This window comes from Brassica napus, chromosome A1 (genome assembly GCF_020379485.1).
Source record: "Brassica napus cultivar Da-Ae chromosome A1, Da-Ae, whole genome shotgun sequence".
NCBI lineage: Eukaryota > Viridiplantae > Streptophyta > Magnoliopsida > Brassicales > Brassicaceae > Brassica > Brassica napus.
Genome location: NC_063434.1, coordinates 9,818,782 through 9,834,757, shown reverse-complemented (window position 1 = coordinate 9,834,757; position 15,976 = coordinate 9,818,782). Strand labels below are relative to the sequence as shown.

General features: G+C 35.7%; 1 protein-coding gene across 1 annotated transcript; it reads right to left on the bottom strand.

Annotated features, from left to right (window-relative positions):
- Nucleotides 1-6,073: 6,073 nt before the first annotated feature.
- Nucleotides 6,074-9,081, bottom strand: LOC106354676. Its single transcript, XM_048760327.1, has 9 exons — nt 9,063-9,081; nt 8,698-8,837; nt 8,186-8,653; nt 8,026-8,094; nt 7,643-7,906; nt 7,243-7,542; nt 6,691-7,169; nt 6,513-6,621; nt 6,074-6,445 (listed from the first exon to the last, which is right to left on the bottom strand). The coding sequence occupies exons 1-9, from the start codon at nt 9,079-9,081 to the stop codon at nt 6,074-6,076; spliced, it is 2,220 nt and encodes a 739-aa protein (XP_048616284.1).
- Between the last annotated feature and the right edge of the window lie 6,895 nt (nt 9,082-15,976).

Here is a 15,976-nt window from a genome sequence, read left to right as displayed (position 1 = left end):
GATGGTGAGAAGGCTTCCTAAAGAACTTGCATTCGAAGATGCTCTGCAGATTCGTCCATTGCTCCAGTTCTTTAAACACTGTAGAGAGACTCAAGAGGAGATCAAGGTCCTCTATATCAAAGCACTGTCTACACCAGCATTGAAGGTATTGCCTAAGGTTGATGATCCTGGAAAGTTTGTTTTCCCATGCTCCATCGCAGGAACAACCTTCAAGGATGCTCTTTGTGACTCTGGTTCTTGTGTGAATCTCGTCTCAAAGGCTATTGTAGACGATTTGGCTATTGCTGATGTTGAGCGTTCTCAGCTGACCCTGACCTTTGCAAACTCTTCCAGAGCAGTCCCATATGGAACCATCCGCAGCCTTCATGTTCATGTAGGAGAATGCATTGTTCCTACTGAGTTTCAAGTTGTTGAGATGAACAAGGATCATGAGATGCCTTTGATATTTGGAAGGACATTCATGGCTACTGTTGGAGCAACCATCGATATGCCCAACAAGAGAGTCTGCTTCTCCAACATCAACAAGAAAGTTTTCTACAAGGCTGTACCCACCAGATCTTCCTCATCACACGCCTCTCGCATCTCAGTGTTTGATGTAGAAAAGCTGAAGGTTGTTCCAGAGAAGGAGCATGGTGATAAGGGTGAGAGCAGGCTGTTATCTGATAAAGATCCATGCACTGATCCTACTAAAATCAGAGGGAATTCAAGGGTGAAACAGAAAGTCCAGAAGAAAAGGGTCAAGGGAGATCCTACAATGACTTTGATACCTCTCAAGTGTGATGAGAACTCCATTGAGTATGAGGTAAAGTGCAAGGGTACCTCTAAACCTTTCTCTAAAGTCAGAGCTATTCTCACACATGAGCTGAAGGAGAAAGGGGAAGCTGCTGTGAAAGGGTTGCTGAGTAGAGTTCTGAAGCTGAACATGTCTGATTGTGGAGCTTGTTTTGGAACAGGCCCTCCTGCTCAATCCGACTGATCCCAGTCACCAAGTCAAGCTAGAGACTTAAACCAAGCGCTTGGTGGGAGGCAACCCACTGGTGAGTGTCATTAACATTAGGATTTTCTTTTTCACTTATTTTTGTTTTTAGTTTGTTAAGTCTCAGGTCATAAATCAGAAAATCTGAGACCCTTGACTGGAGCAAGCAGCTGGCTGCTCTCATTCCAGAGCATCCTTTGCTGGAGCAACCGCGTCTTGCTCTGTCAGACTGCTCCGCGCCAGGTAAGTATCTCGAACAAAAAAAAAATGTTTATTCTTGATTTCACCTTCTCTCTGATTTATTTTCACACCAGGGACGTTGTGAAGTAAGTCTGGGGGAGGGTTTTCGTCGTTTACTAACTCGTTTCTTTCTTTTGTTTTTCTTTTGGGTCAATTTGAGTCCGTCTTTTATTGAGTCATTCAAAACTTTGTGGGAATTAGGACCTTATTCTGTGTTGATCACTGACCACCTCGTGCTTTAGTTATCTTATTCAGTGACCTTAGCAGTGGCGAAAGACACACATGTGGACCTGGAACACCCTGACATATCTCACTTGATTCTCCAGAAGTTCTCAGCCGATCAGGTTACACTGGGTAGACATAACTCCACCTTACTTGAACCTAATCTTGACTGAAGTTCTTCTTGTTATGGGCATTAGATCAGGGAAACGAGAACACACTCAGGACTTCTTATCCTTTTTATCCATCTTGTTGATCCTGAGTGGCTAGCTCATCTTTAGCTAGTTCCCACCCTGCACCTTAGCCTTTATTCCACCTTCATGCATTTGTTTTTCAGTGTCATATGTGCAGATATGTGCAAAAAGGTCGGAGAGGAAAGGATCAACGCAGCCTGCTACTCGTTACTGCTACAGAAATTCAGTAAGAAAGGAGAACAAGCAGATTAAGGGAGCAACCGCTCCATAACCAATGAACTGCGCAAGAGCAGGGGTGGAGAACCAGAATGGTCGCGAAATCAGAACCACCAGTGGCACTCAGAACGATCATGTATTACCTCCTTCTTCGTCACATCACCATATCAGTCTTAAAAAAAAAAAAAAAAAAACGAGATTAATGTGATGGAGAAGGGGAAGAAAGAAAAGAAACATGGAGCCACTGGAAAGGTCGAGCAAGAAGTTGGTACCAAGTATTGAAGAGTGTGTAGAGGAAAGTAGAAAGCAGAACAATCAGTTGCCTGTTCCGTCATCAGAACAGTCGCACCAGATAGAGCAAAAACGAGTAGAGGCTGTGGACATCAATGGATCTATCCTCTCTTGCCATTTTGTGTGATATCCTGCATCCTCTTCAATGAAATGGTAGCCCCTAAACACTTTTAACTCCACCATTAAATAGCCTGTTCCACACCTAGACCGTCTACCCTGAATGATGCCTGTGATGAGAAGCTCACGCTACTCTTAAATGAATGTAGGGAGTTCTGTCTCGATAGTGTTGCTTTTTCAGGTTTGAGATGAAGAGTATGGAGCCGATTTTTGAACAGCAGTCAGTGGGGTTCCGGTAAGGGTGTGTTGTCCTAGTTTTACTGCTTGTATGGTTCAGAGATTCGTGGTTAAAGTATGGTTGCTGAGAATAGGAGAGTTCCCACACTTTCAAACCTTTCTCCCTGTTCTTGATACTTGACATTGTTTGAGGACAAACAAGGATCTAAGTCTGGGGGAATTGATATATGGTGTTTTATACATCTTGTATATATGCTTTTAAATTGGTTTTCAAGTCTTTATCGAGTCTTCCTAGTCCTTTTGGAGTCATTACAGGTCTGGAGTTGCATTGGATGGGAGATGGATCAGCTGAAACAAAAGAGGCAGAAAACAATGCAATTTGGTGGTTTTCACGCAGAACAGTCTTGATGACTGTTCCGGATAGCGGAGCAACCCAAGTGACTGTTCCGAGTGAGTGTTCCAGCGGCAGAGATTTTTTAGGAAACTACAATCATTACGGGATTTGCCCTAATTATCCATATTTTCTCTCCCAGCCGCCTGTGGCTTTGATATATCATATTTTCTGTTTCTCTTTATCATACTACGCTAGTTTACAGAGAGGAACCAGACCCAAAAACTCCATTGTTGGATTTTCTTATTGTAAAGGGAGAAGGATCTCTACACTCTTGAGAAGAATCCTGAACCCTATCTCTTTTATTTTATTGATTCAGCATGTTTTCTTCATCTGTTATCTCTGTGTTTTCTTGCTCCATGGCTGAGTAGTCAGCTTGCTTAGTCTAGGGTGTTAGGGTGTTAGATCTGTGAGCTTGACATAAATAAGTTATAAATCGATTGTCTTCATTCACTGTTGTTCTTAAGGCTTGCATCAAGTTAACCACTTAGTGCCTGATTCTAGGTTTAATCTATTCATCAAAAGTGTTATAGGTTGCTAGACATAACTTGAATGAGCATTGCATCCCTAATCAGCGAAAGTAGATATTAGGGTGTTTTGTGAACATATCGGACTTGATCTCTATTGCTTGCTGTCGCATCTTGATCCAAACGAGAGTTTAGGTATCAAGATCGATCAGCATAGGGGGCAGTTCCACGACAGTGGGCTGTTCTACTTGAGTGATCCGAGTTCTAGACTGGTCTTTAATCGAACTTGAATAATTGTTTGGCTCACACTTGTTTAACACCCGATCAAACCACCCTAGGCTAGCATTTTAGTTATCTGAATACTTTAATTAATCTTGTTACTTGCTTGTTACGAAACCTTAATCTTAAAACCCCCATATTGTTTTAGCTAAGTATTGATCCCATAAAGATAAAGTGTAACCGTTGGTCTCTGTGGATTCGATCCTAAAGTGCTACATCGACATACCATTCGATTGTGGTAGTGTGCACATTAGGTTATTTGGTGTGCGTATACACGTAATATCACCCCTCCTGTGAAAGTAAGAAACGATAGGCAATTTCATGGATTTTTGTGTCTTCACAAAGTCAAAAACGTTAGACTCTGTGTAGAGTTTAAACTGAAGAAAAAAGAGGTTGAAGAAGCTAGCAAAGAACCAAAAGAATTCCTGCAAAAAAATGACCCATTGTTGGCAGAGGATGAAGATTCAGATGAAGACAATGATCGATTTGATTACTGCGACGATTCTGATGGGGCAACGTCTGATGACGAAAACTTTACTTCATATGGGTTTCCGCCAGACCAAGTACAAGAGAGTCAGGGATCTCCTACAAAGATGAGTTCAGCGACAGTCCTAAAGACACCAAAAGGAGATTGTACGCATAATAGGTTCGACTTGCACTCTTTCAAACTGGAAGTGGGGCAGAGTTTTGATTCAAAAGATGCATTGGCTACACGTCTGAAGATCTGTTCAGTCGTCCACAAATTCGATTTTGATGTGGATAAATCTACCCCTACGCTGTGGTTTGTAAAATGTTGGGTAAAAGGATGTACGTGGAAGCTTAGAGCTACACCAGTAGGTGAATCTTCAAGATTCACAATCCGAGTATATGTAGATGAACATTCCTGCTCAGTAACAGAGCGTTCGTCTCGTTCTCGACAAGCTACTCCTGAAATTCTTGGCCTCTTGTACAAAGACTGTATTGGTGGGGTTGATCGAACTATTTTGCCACGTCATGTTGAGAGTGCTATGAACATGAGCTTCGGAATCAAGGTTTGTTGACTACGCTTTTTACATTGAATCTAATGTCTTATCTGACCTTACTTGTTTTTGACCTGGTTGCTGTTTATTGTATATCGCAGATGGATTACTGGAAATCTCATCGTACACTTATAGTTGCTAGAGATCTCGTAATGGGTTCATCGGAGAATGGATATGAGGAGTTACCTTCTTACCTGCACAAGATTAGAATGGCAAATCCTGGGACCTTAGCTCGACTGGAAGTTGATGCAAACAATAGATTTAAGTACTTATTCCTTGCATTCAGCGCTAGCATTACTGGCTTCCCATTTATGAGAAAGGTTGTGGTGGTTGATGGTACTTTCTTGCAAGGAAAATACAAAGGAACGCTTCTCATTGCAACATCACAGGATGGTAATTTTCAGATATTTCCGATAGCATTTGCTGTGGTTGACACAGAGAATGATGAATCATGGACATGGTTCTTCCGTCAACTCAGCCGTGTGATACCCGATGATGAAGGATTGGCATTAATTTCTGACAGGCACAAGTCAATAAGGAAGGCAATTTCAGTGGTCTATCTGTTGGCTAGCACGGGAATTTGCACGTACCACTTATATAAGAACATCTTATTACGGTATAGAGGACGTGATCTGTTTGGTTTGGTCAAAAAAGCTGCGTACTCTTTTAGGTTAGCTGACTTTGAAGCAAGCTTCGAGGCGATTAAAGGGTTAAATCCAGATTTACATGCATATTTGGAACGTGCTGATGTGTGTAAGTGGGCTCGAGCGCATTTTAGAGGTGATAGATATAACATCCTTACAAGTAACATAGCTGAATCCATAAACAGAGCTTTGTCAGATGTGAGAAGCTTGCCAATTGTTCGCCTTTTAGAGTCTATCCGATTAATGATGACACGTTGGTTTGCAACAAGAAAACATGATGCTGACTTGATGAAAACTTCTCTGACTCGTGGTGTGGAGAAGTTGTTGGAGGTAATATATGTATAATCAAATTTTTTATTTCGGTAGACTGGTTTCTAATCTAAATACTTTACCATTTTCAGGGCCGTATACCTATTGCTAATCTATTAAAGGTTCAAGCTATCGACATTCATCAGTCACAAGTGATGGGAGTCTCATCTTTACATGTTGTAAACCTTACAGAAAAAACATGTTCTTGCCGTAGATTTGATTTGGAGAAGCTACCATGTGCTCATGCTATAGCTGCTGCGGAAGCTAGAAAGATATCACGGATATGACTTTGTCACAAGTACTATCGGACGCAGTACCTTTACAATGCATATTTCACTCCTGTTATGCCCAATGCAGCTGATGTTCCAATTCCAGAAGAAGTTGCAAAGAGGATCTGTTTGCCGCCTGATGTCCGCCAACCACCGGGAAGACCCAAAAAATCAAGACATAAATCTATTTTGGAGAAAGTTGCAGACAAGAAGCGGCCAAGGAAGGAACACACATGTAGAATTTGTAACCATGTGGGACACAATTCTACAAAGGCCGGCATGCCTCTTTCATCTCCTTATCACTCACATGTGTGCAAATACTATCATAAACATGAATTTTCCCCTTAAGCAGCTCGATGCGTAGAGCAACCCAGTGATCTCCATTAACATGGTGGCAGAGGAAAAGATCGTCGACGTCTGCAATCCACTTATTACCTGTGACAAAATCAGCCGGGTGTTCTCCATTAAAAGCCTTGATGTACATTTCTGACAACTCAGTGTTCTGGTCCCAGCTCTTGTAGTCGTTCACCCATGAGTTCACAAACCAGTGAGACAGAAATGCAATTCGAGAAGAGGAATACGGAGACTGTTCTTGCCTGGACCGTCTGTGAAACATAAGCATTGCTGCTGCAATGTGCTAAGACAAGAAACAATTTACAGTCAGCAACCAGCCGTAGAGATTAAAAATCAGAAATTAAACTTACGGAGTCATTCAACCAGCCGTAGTCTTTTTTTGGCCAATCATCCCTAGGTATCAATAACTTCAAGAAAAATCCAGCACTTTCATCTCCAACACCAGGCTCCTTTGCTTCCCTACAAACAAGAAAAATAAATTATTAGACTATCGAAATAAGAAGCAAGGATGTACAAGAGGAAACTTACAAATCAGAGTTGATGAAATCCAAAACTTTCTGCAGTTTCTCTGCCTCCACCTTAGCTAATGGGTCATAAGGTTCCTTGGAGACTTTCTCACCACTTATAATACGCTTCACTGTTGAATTTCCAACAAACGGCCAAACTTGAGTCTTTGTCAACTGAGGCTTGCGTCTGCGTGTAGGCTCCTTCAAATTTGACGCAAGTGCTTCCAACACCGCCCTACATTTTACACTCTTCTCCCACTGTAGATGATTTTCCAAATCTTTTGAAGATATGGATTCATCATTTAGCTGTGGGATCTCGAAGGCCTTCTCTTGCTTAACTCTTCTTGGTGGAATTCCAGCTTTCTTCTCAGTCTTTATCACCACTTCAGTCGTAAGATTTTGTGTGCTATCCGTCGTCTTCTTATCTTTTTTCTCCTTCTTCACAACACAATCAACTGGCAGTCCATCTTGTGAATTGATCTTCTTCTGAACAATCCATGACTGAGTAATAGACGGTGAGAATTGGTATACAATTTTAAAAAAAATTACAAGAACAAATGATAAAGAATTGTACCAAGTCATTGCTACAAGCACCATCTTCCTCATCCTCATACGCTTTGGAGGTGGTGACATCAGGAGCAATGTTCACATCAGCGTTGTTTTTACTAACATTTATTTGTGCCTCCAATTTTGCAATCTGATTCCGTAAGTCAGACTCATATGCTCGCACTCTTGCTTCCACCTTAGAGTCAATAGTAACATCTAATGCTTTAGTAACCTTGTCAGCTACACTATCATCGATGCCTTCCATTTTCGCAGTGAGGATTTTAACCAACTCAGCTAACCCACTTATGGCAACGTTGTGAGCTGCAGCCTTCATATGCATAGGCAAAACAAAACCATGTCATTAACAAAATAAATATAAAAAAAAAGACATTTTTCTATTACTAACTACAAGAACATTTTGTACATACCATATCAGACGCTTCACTTCCATCAGCAGGTTCTTTGTCTTTTCTTCGCATAGTAGAAGGCCTCTGGTTTGGAACAACAGATGCGACAACACCATTTTTTCTCTTCTGGCATTTGGTAGTGGGCACTGCATCCCAAAACTTCTCATTTAGCTGACCATTAAGGATGTCTTTTATCATGTTGTCCAGATCAGTATAGATTTTATCATTGTCCCACTTCGGATATATATCCTCCACTGGCTTCATAATCATATGCCTCACACGAACCTGCAAAGTAATATACAAGATTAGTAAGACACAAAATTTAAATGGAAGAAATACTACTTGTGTTTATACCTTTGGATATTTTCTCTTTTCTTGGGCACAAAAATCTGAGAAATTTATACGCGTACGAGATCCCCTCCATGACAGAAGAGGAACATCAGCTCCATCAATCCGATTCCCATATATTTCTCCTAAACCAGGGACACACTCATAAATCCATATTAACAGCACATGAACACAGCCGTGAAGTGTGTAACTCTTCTCTGCTTCATATGTGAGTACTTTAATGGAATCGACAAGGCTGCAAAATCCAATACGGCCCCATGGATATCGCTGGAAAGCTGCAGTGTCCATCACCCTTTTAGCACAATGCAAAGGAATTCTGCTGTTGCTTGAAATGCCAAATATGCCAATGGATAGCAGACACAACAAACCAATCATCACTCGCTTCTCTCGAGGCCAGTTTCTGCAAATCAGCAATATGGCTTGCAACTCTAGCAATGTAGGTCCATCTGATGTCGGAACGTTCATCTCCAGCCAAAACTCTTGATGGTCAACATCCCAAACGTCATGCTTGTCGAAAGGATCACAATTCAGACCTGTAATCTCTCCAAACTCATACAAAGAGAAACGCAATGGCATAGAATCATCTATCAAAGACCAAATCTCATGACTGCTCTCGATTGCCAATTGATTGGCAAGAAAATGGTGAACAACTTTCGCAGACCAAATATAAGGCAGCTCTTTCAGCTTCACAATAACTCCAATAGCTGATTCCCTCAACTCAGCCAAACATCTTCCCCAAGTTCTTCTCTCACGGTTTGAATGTTGGAGAGATAACAACTATGGTTCATGCTCCTACTCTGAACTGGGGTTTTCCCAACCTCATACAAACGACGAGGATACTTTCTCATATCCGAAGAAGAAACCGTACCTGAAAAATAAAGTACGTAACAAGTTAGTTTCTTTTCTAGAAACATTCTCCGATCAACAGACTGTCCTAACCAAACTTTAATAACAGAAAAAAAAAGTCTTGAAATTTCAAAGTGAAAGAATGTTGAAATTGGGATTTAGGGTTTTCGAAATCAAACATCTGAGTCAAAAAAATATGTTAAAAAAGTGTAATAACTAGTGGTAATTGAATTGATTTAGCACTTACAGTTGAAATTGGGATTCATCTCCTACACAGATCAAAGCCGATTGCGACTTGAGGAGGAGGTGTCGACCACGGCTGTGAAGGAGGAGTTGTCGACGGCGGTTGTGACAGAGGAGTTGTCGACGGCGGCTGTGGCAGAGGTCTTGACGACGATGGCTGTGACAGAGAACTTAGACGACGGAGAAGTAGAGGTCGTCGTGAGAGGAAGAAAGAAAAGGTTTGTTTCTTTTTTTTTTTGTCGAGTTTAACATATATTTTTTATTTTTTTATTTATTTAGTGGCAATTTTGTAGTTAATCAAATTAGTAATGGGATTTTAGTACTTTTGCTTATCCCTCATTTTAGTCTAGTAATTTAAATTTAATATGAGTTATTGTAGTAATTTTAAGATGAATGTGAGTTAGTCTAGGTAATTTCTCTTTTAATATTTATAAGATAAGAAGATATTAGATCTGTTTAGTGTGGACATCGATTTGGTTTTAGGTTGGATTTTTTTAGATTTAACTCTTTTAAAATATAACAACCATTCGGAAGCTGTATTTATTTTGGTTTGTTCGATTAAACTGATTTTCGTTTTCTTTCTTTCGGTGATAGATATGCAGTTGGAATATATATCGATTATTACAAACTTTATGTAAAAAACTTGATATCTTAGCTGATACAATCAGTTAGATTTAATGCGATCATCTTCATTTTTAAATAAATATATAATAAATATCTTAAGCAATCATTAATTGAAAGATACATCATTCTTCTATAGAATTCGGTGTAGATAATCCTCCATCAAAAATTCATAGGCTTCAGTATATGAGTGTTTCAAACTTATTATATTATCAATAGCTAATAAATAAGGGCGACATACTATAAGTTATAAAAAATAGAAAATTTAAATTTTTTATTAAGTGATCAGAAAAATTCACCAGCATCCGCGTAAATATTGTCAAAATTTTAAAATAATTATGATTATTATTTAAGTCAACCTCGGAGTGGTATTGCCAGCTTTTGTATCTCTTAATGTGACCATGTTGACATTAAAAACCATAATAAACGTTAGCATGTTCTTACTTCTTAAAGCTTATCCAAAAACCTTCTTTCTCATTATGTTAAAAGGATTTACCGGGTCGATGGGTCACTGGGTCGACCGCGGGTGAATCTTGGGTTAATAAATGAATTAATTTTATTATATACTAATATATTAGTTATGCAAATAAAAATATAAAAACTAAAGTTTAATATTTTCTAAATGTTTTTTTAAACATAAAATAATAGTTTGGATATGTATATATTTTATGTTTAAAAGGTATTTAGAAAATACTTAACTTTAGTTTTTATATTTTTATTTTCATTTTACATATAAAATATCAAAAAGTAGTTTAGACTATTTAAAATTTTCTGTAACAAAGTAAAAGTTATGACATCTAAGAAAATTTAAGATATAAAATTCATAAATATTTATATTTCTAATTTGAATAATAAATTAAACTTCAAATTCAAAATAAACTCAAAGTGAAAGATCATTGTAATAAATTATCAATAACGGAAATAAACTAACACCAAGTCACATCAACTAATTTTCGTTCTCTCTACCATCGTTCACTTCATTTTCTTCAGGTGACATAATGAAATCTTCATCAAAATCTAAAAATCACAAATATAAAACTGAAAAAGGGAAAACCTAACTTCTTTTTTTTTGTCATTACCTAACTTCTTAATTGGAAACTTAGAATATAAACATAATCTAAAAACTTAAAAAAAGGTAAAAGTTATTTATTGGTTCAACCGGCGGTTCAACCGGTATCGGGTTCTTGGTTTTAGTGAGTTTTTACGGGTTTTTATGGATTTCTAAATATTGAGTTTTTCACAAAACCCAAACTGGATTTTTTTTCTAGGTCACCGGGTTTACTAGTTCAACCGCGAGTCCGGGTCGAGTCTTTGTTTTGTTTCAAAAAAGAATCGGTTACGTACGTTTCAAACTTTCAATGTATTATCACACTCAATTCCAATACATCGAGTTAGCTGTAACATGAATATATTTGCGAGTATGAAACAATTTATCTTCAAAATATGTAAAGTATCACTCTTTCAAAACATAGCTATGGGCTAAAGAACTCTCACATTTAATCTGATATTTACATTTCAATCAAACTCAAGGTTCTTGAAATATCAGAAATCTTGTGTATATATGTTATTATATTATTCCTTCGTAACTTACACATAAACACCTTAAATTGTTATATATTCAAATAATTTTACAGAACTAAACAAAAATTGAAAGAAACACTAAACATAAGCAAAAAAAAGCACTAAGTCGAAAACAAATTAAACCTAAATCAAAATCCAAATTTCATCATCATCATCAGCCGCACCACCATTAAGCTTTGTCTTCACTCTCTGGTGAGCAGATGCGTAAGCACCACCCACCGTACCACCACCACAACGCAACCCTTTCCGTACCCTAAACAATACAAAACCATAGAGAGAGAGAGAGAGAGAGCTTGACAGGTGAGTTCATGGGAAAGAGAGGCTGAGAAGAAATTGATGACCGTAGACGTCGTTGTCTCTGCCACGCCACCTCCGCCGAGCTTCCGCTTCACCCTCTCCGTTTCCATTGAAGTCAAAGAACGAAAAATAGTCTTTATAATTAACGTATCTTATGTGTTGCGTTTTTGCAACTTCTCTAAAAAGTTAACAGAGACGCAGTTTTTGGTGTTACATTATTTTTATCTCGTGTGTTTTAGAATTGAAGCATATAAGAAAACAAATTGTGAGAAGGGCTATCTAATCGACATGTGGCAAATGTAGTGTGAACGCATTAATGCAATGCATCTCTTTTAATATATAAGGGATTGTCAATCAATGGTTAATATCAAAATATTAAGTGATAAAGGCTAGTGTTTCAAAAAAAAAAAAGTGATAAAGGTGGCTACATACATGAACGGCGGACGCTGTGACGCGTCTTAGTAAGGCTCTTAGCTAGTTTCACACAGGCCGCCAAATCGCGTGTGAAAGGTCTCTTTATAATACTTTCTGAATGATAACATCGGATTGGGTGGTGCGGGACAAGCAGATTGGTTACTGCGGTACGGTTTAAAGTGTTGATTGTTTGAACTAGTTTTTAGTTTTTAGTTTTTAGATTTAGATTTTGGTTTTAGTTTATAGATTTTGGTTTTTGATTTTTAAGTTTTTGTTTTGGTTTTCAGTTTTTGGTTTTGGTTTCTAGCTTTTGGTTTTGGTTTCTAGTTTTGCAGTATTTTTAGTTTTTTAAAAGATGGCTGAGACATTCTTTAAACAAAAAATAGCAATAACATATATAGAAATTATAAATAAAATATATAAAAAACAATGATTGTTAATTTAAAATAAAAATACATTAAAAAGTTTTAAAATTATTTTATTTTAAGTATGATATTAGAACAAAAAATAAAAATATCTATAAATTATGCAAAATTAAAATATTAAATTTTGAAACTATGTATAAATTTTCTTTATAAATTACTTTTATTTTTTTGTAATCTTGAATTGCTATTTTTTTAAATTACTATAATATTTTTAATTACTAAAACATTTTCTATTTTTTATAATTTTAGTCATTTTTATGTACAAAAAGAAACAAATTCGTTTTTTCCTTTAAAAACCCACAAAAGTTGGTTTTTGGTTTTTATTCATAAATTGTTTAAAACTTTGAAAAACTAGTTTCCCTAAATTTTAGGGAATCTATTTGTTAAAAAACTTGATTGGCAAATCAAATGGTTTTTACAAAAACAAAAACTAAAAGCTAAAACTTGATTGGAGAAAAAATGGTTTTTGAGAAAACAAAAACCAAAAACTAAAACAAAAACCAGAAACAATCATCACCTAAGTGTGGTTTGTGTTAGAAAAATACATATTTCGGGACAAGTGCGATTTGTCTAAAATAAACGGTTTAAAATAAAGTATAAATGCTGACATGTATAATAAATAGTGTAACTGCGGGATACATATAATATTTTTATATTTTACGTACTAAAAATATCAGTGATACTAAGATAATTTAAAAAAAACAAATTTTATTTAAAAGTTATTTTATATATCTCAAATATGAAATTTAATATACTATTATTAAAATTTATAACCAATTATTTTATTTTAAAAAAATTATAATTGCGCTAGTTGTCTATAAACAAAATTAATTAAGATATCTGAAAATAATTTATTTAATTTTTTGTCATCAACATAAATAGACTCATGAAGACTCTGAAAACCAACCTTTAAGATATCAGTGATATTAAATTAAAAATCTGAAACTTTTTATTTAATTTATAGAAATATTTTAATTATCTGATAAACTTTACAAAATCATTTTTACTTATTTTCTCATCTAAAATATTGTATTTTCAAATTTTGAAACTTTAGCTAAGTCTGGGCACATTTATCCGGAACCAAACCTAATCGACCAAAAAGCAAGGCTAGGTTTGGATCATATTAGTTATACTGGATTCTATATCTCTAGAACCCGAAACCGAACCAAAACCAAACCAAAAACCGAATAGGTACATAAATTTTTATGATATAATCTATATTTATAAATATTAACTATATTTGGTTTTAAAATAGTCAAAATAATTTAAAAATATTATTTATAAGTAGAAATAGCTAAAAAGTGAATAACTAGAATACTTTTTATCCAAAAAATAAAAATTATCCGAACAATTTGAGTTTTTATTTGAGTCTAGATTAGTTAATCATATGAGTATAAGTATCTTTTAATATTTTAATGAAATATTTTGATCATTTTGACTTTTATGTGATATATTTATGATAAAGCTTTTTGATGTTATTCTAAAAATTTTTGCTTAAAATAATTTAAGAGAAAATGTACAAAACTAACTTAAAACATATTTCTAAAGTTAAAAAAAGAAAGAATTTATGATCCTTGTTTTTTTACTATAGCTCTTTTTAAACAAATATGTAAAAAAAATTCCAAAGTTTGTTTCCCCTTTTTGTTGCTCACCCAAGTAGGTGTAAGAAGACATTACCACAATCTTGTGTAAATATTACATAGAAAAATATAATATATTTTTTATTTGTTTTAAAAATTAGATTCAATTAAGTAAACACATGTATAGTACATAGACCACACCTTTTTCTTCTGCTGCGTTTGATGTGCGTTCCACTTCCCGCACTCTTGCTTTTTTGTCAGTTTGCCTCTCTGTTTTGCGGTGATGATGTAAATTAGGCTAGTAGTCCAAATTTTAACTCCTTTTTGAATAAGTCAGTAATTACTTTAAACTAACTATATTTTATTTATGTCTAACAAAACTAACTATAAAAAACTAGTTCTTAAATCCTAATCAATAGTAAAATTTAATGTCATTAACCTCATAAACAAAAGTGTACACTTCTTTGTTTTTTTTTAAATAATCTTCTACTTTTACTTATTTTTTTCTCAGTTACGTGTGATATAGTACTTACTATGAATTCTTTTTGCTACTTACAATAAATTATCATTCTAATTGTTGTTTCCATTTATTTTTATTTTTATCGTTATTGTCCGTTCCAAACTTTTGTTTTATTATGAAAATAACAGGGGCAAAGGAAAGAAGAAGGGAAATGACATTTTACATTTTGTTCAGACTACTCTTCAAGGTAAGAATTTTCTACCTAATTATTTTGAATCTTCCCATATAACTATATAAGCCATAGATTTTTTCCGATTTAGTGGATGCCGTTAGGTCCTTTAGGTTGGGATACCAAATTTGGCGAGTTAAATCATAAAAGTGTGTTGATTATTTAGTGGATGCTATTTGCTATTTGCTTCGGGGATCAACTGACCAGCAGCATTTATATATGAAAACAGTCACATGAATACAAACTCCTTCAACCCGAACAAAGACGATCGTGGATCAAGTTGTGCACCGCAGCTTTCATATACACAATTCCTTACACTTATAACGTTTTATATAAAGTGTCTTACTGAAATACTGCTTAATCATTTCGATAAATCGAAGAACACCAACTAAATGCGACGATTTTACATTGATAATCTTTTGAAAGATAAAAGATATGGTAAATTATAATAACAATGGATGTAAATCGTTGTTTTAACGGCTGATATGTGTATTATATCAAGCTTGTATCCAAAACGTGACTCGGGAACATCACTAGTACAAAATATCAGGTTACATATTTATGTATGCATGCATTACCCTTTTTGTTAAGTATGTGAATCTTCATTAACAGATTAATGATACAAAGGGATACAATAGGTTCTGAAGAAATCAAATCCTAGTGAATCTGAAGAAGCTAAACATCGCAGATGTGCCTAAGAGGGCCACACAAAAAAGTAAAGAGAACCCTCTTAGAACAATAAAAGGTTTGATCAGAGATCAAAGCTTTAACTAGATAAGATAGCATAAGCAACTATTAGGTTTCAGTAGACCTCAAAATAGAAATGATACCCTTGATACATATTATATACAAACACTTAACAACTTTTTTGGGTAAATAGATTTGAAAGCATAACGCATACACACGCGATATAGAAGCAACAAACCGAATGATGTTCTAGTGGTAACTAATGAATACATAGAACGTTGATTAACAAAAATAAGATATACCCATTATGGAAGATAAGAATAAAGATAGGTGTGAAGGCCGGTTTAGGCCTAAGCTACATGAGAAAGACGTCGTGAAAATTGTAAATGATCAAAAGATTTGTCTTTATTGCATAATTGCGAGTTCTGAAAAATAAGGAGTAAGGAAATAACCACATCCACAACTCCATATAGTCCTAAATATAGAGACACGTCTACGAGTAGTTTGATGTGTGTGGTGTTGTCTCTAGAAATCCATATACTTTGCTTTTGACACTCCCATCTATCCACCTAACCATTATTTTCCCTCTTTAAATTTCTCGAATCTCTCTTTCCCTTTCTACGT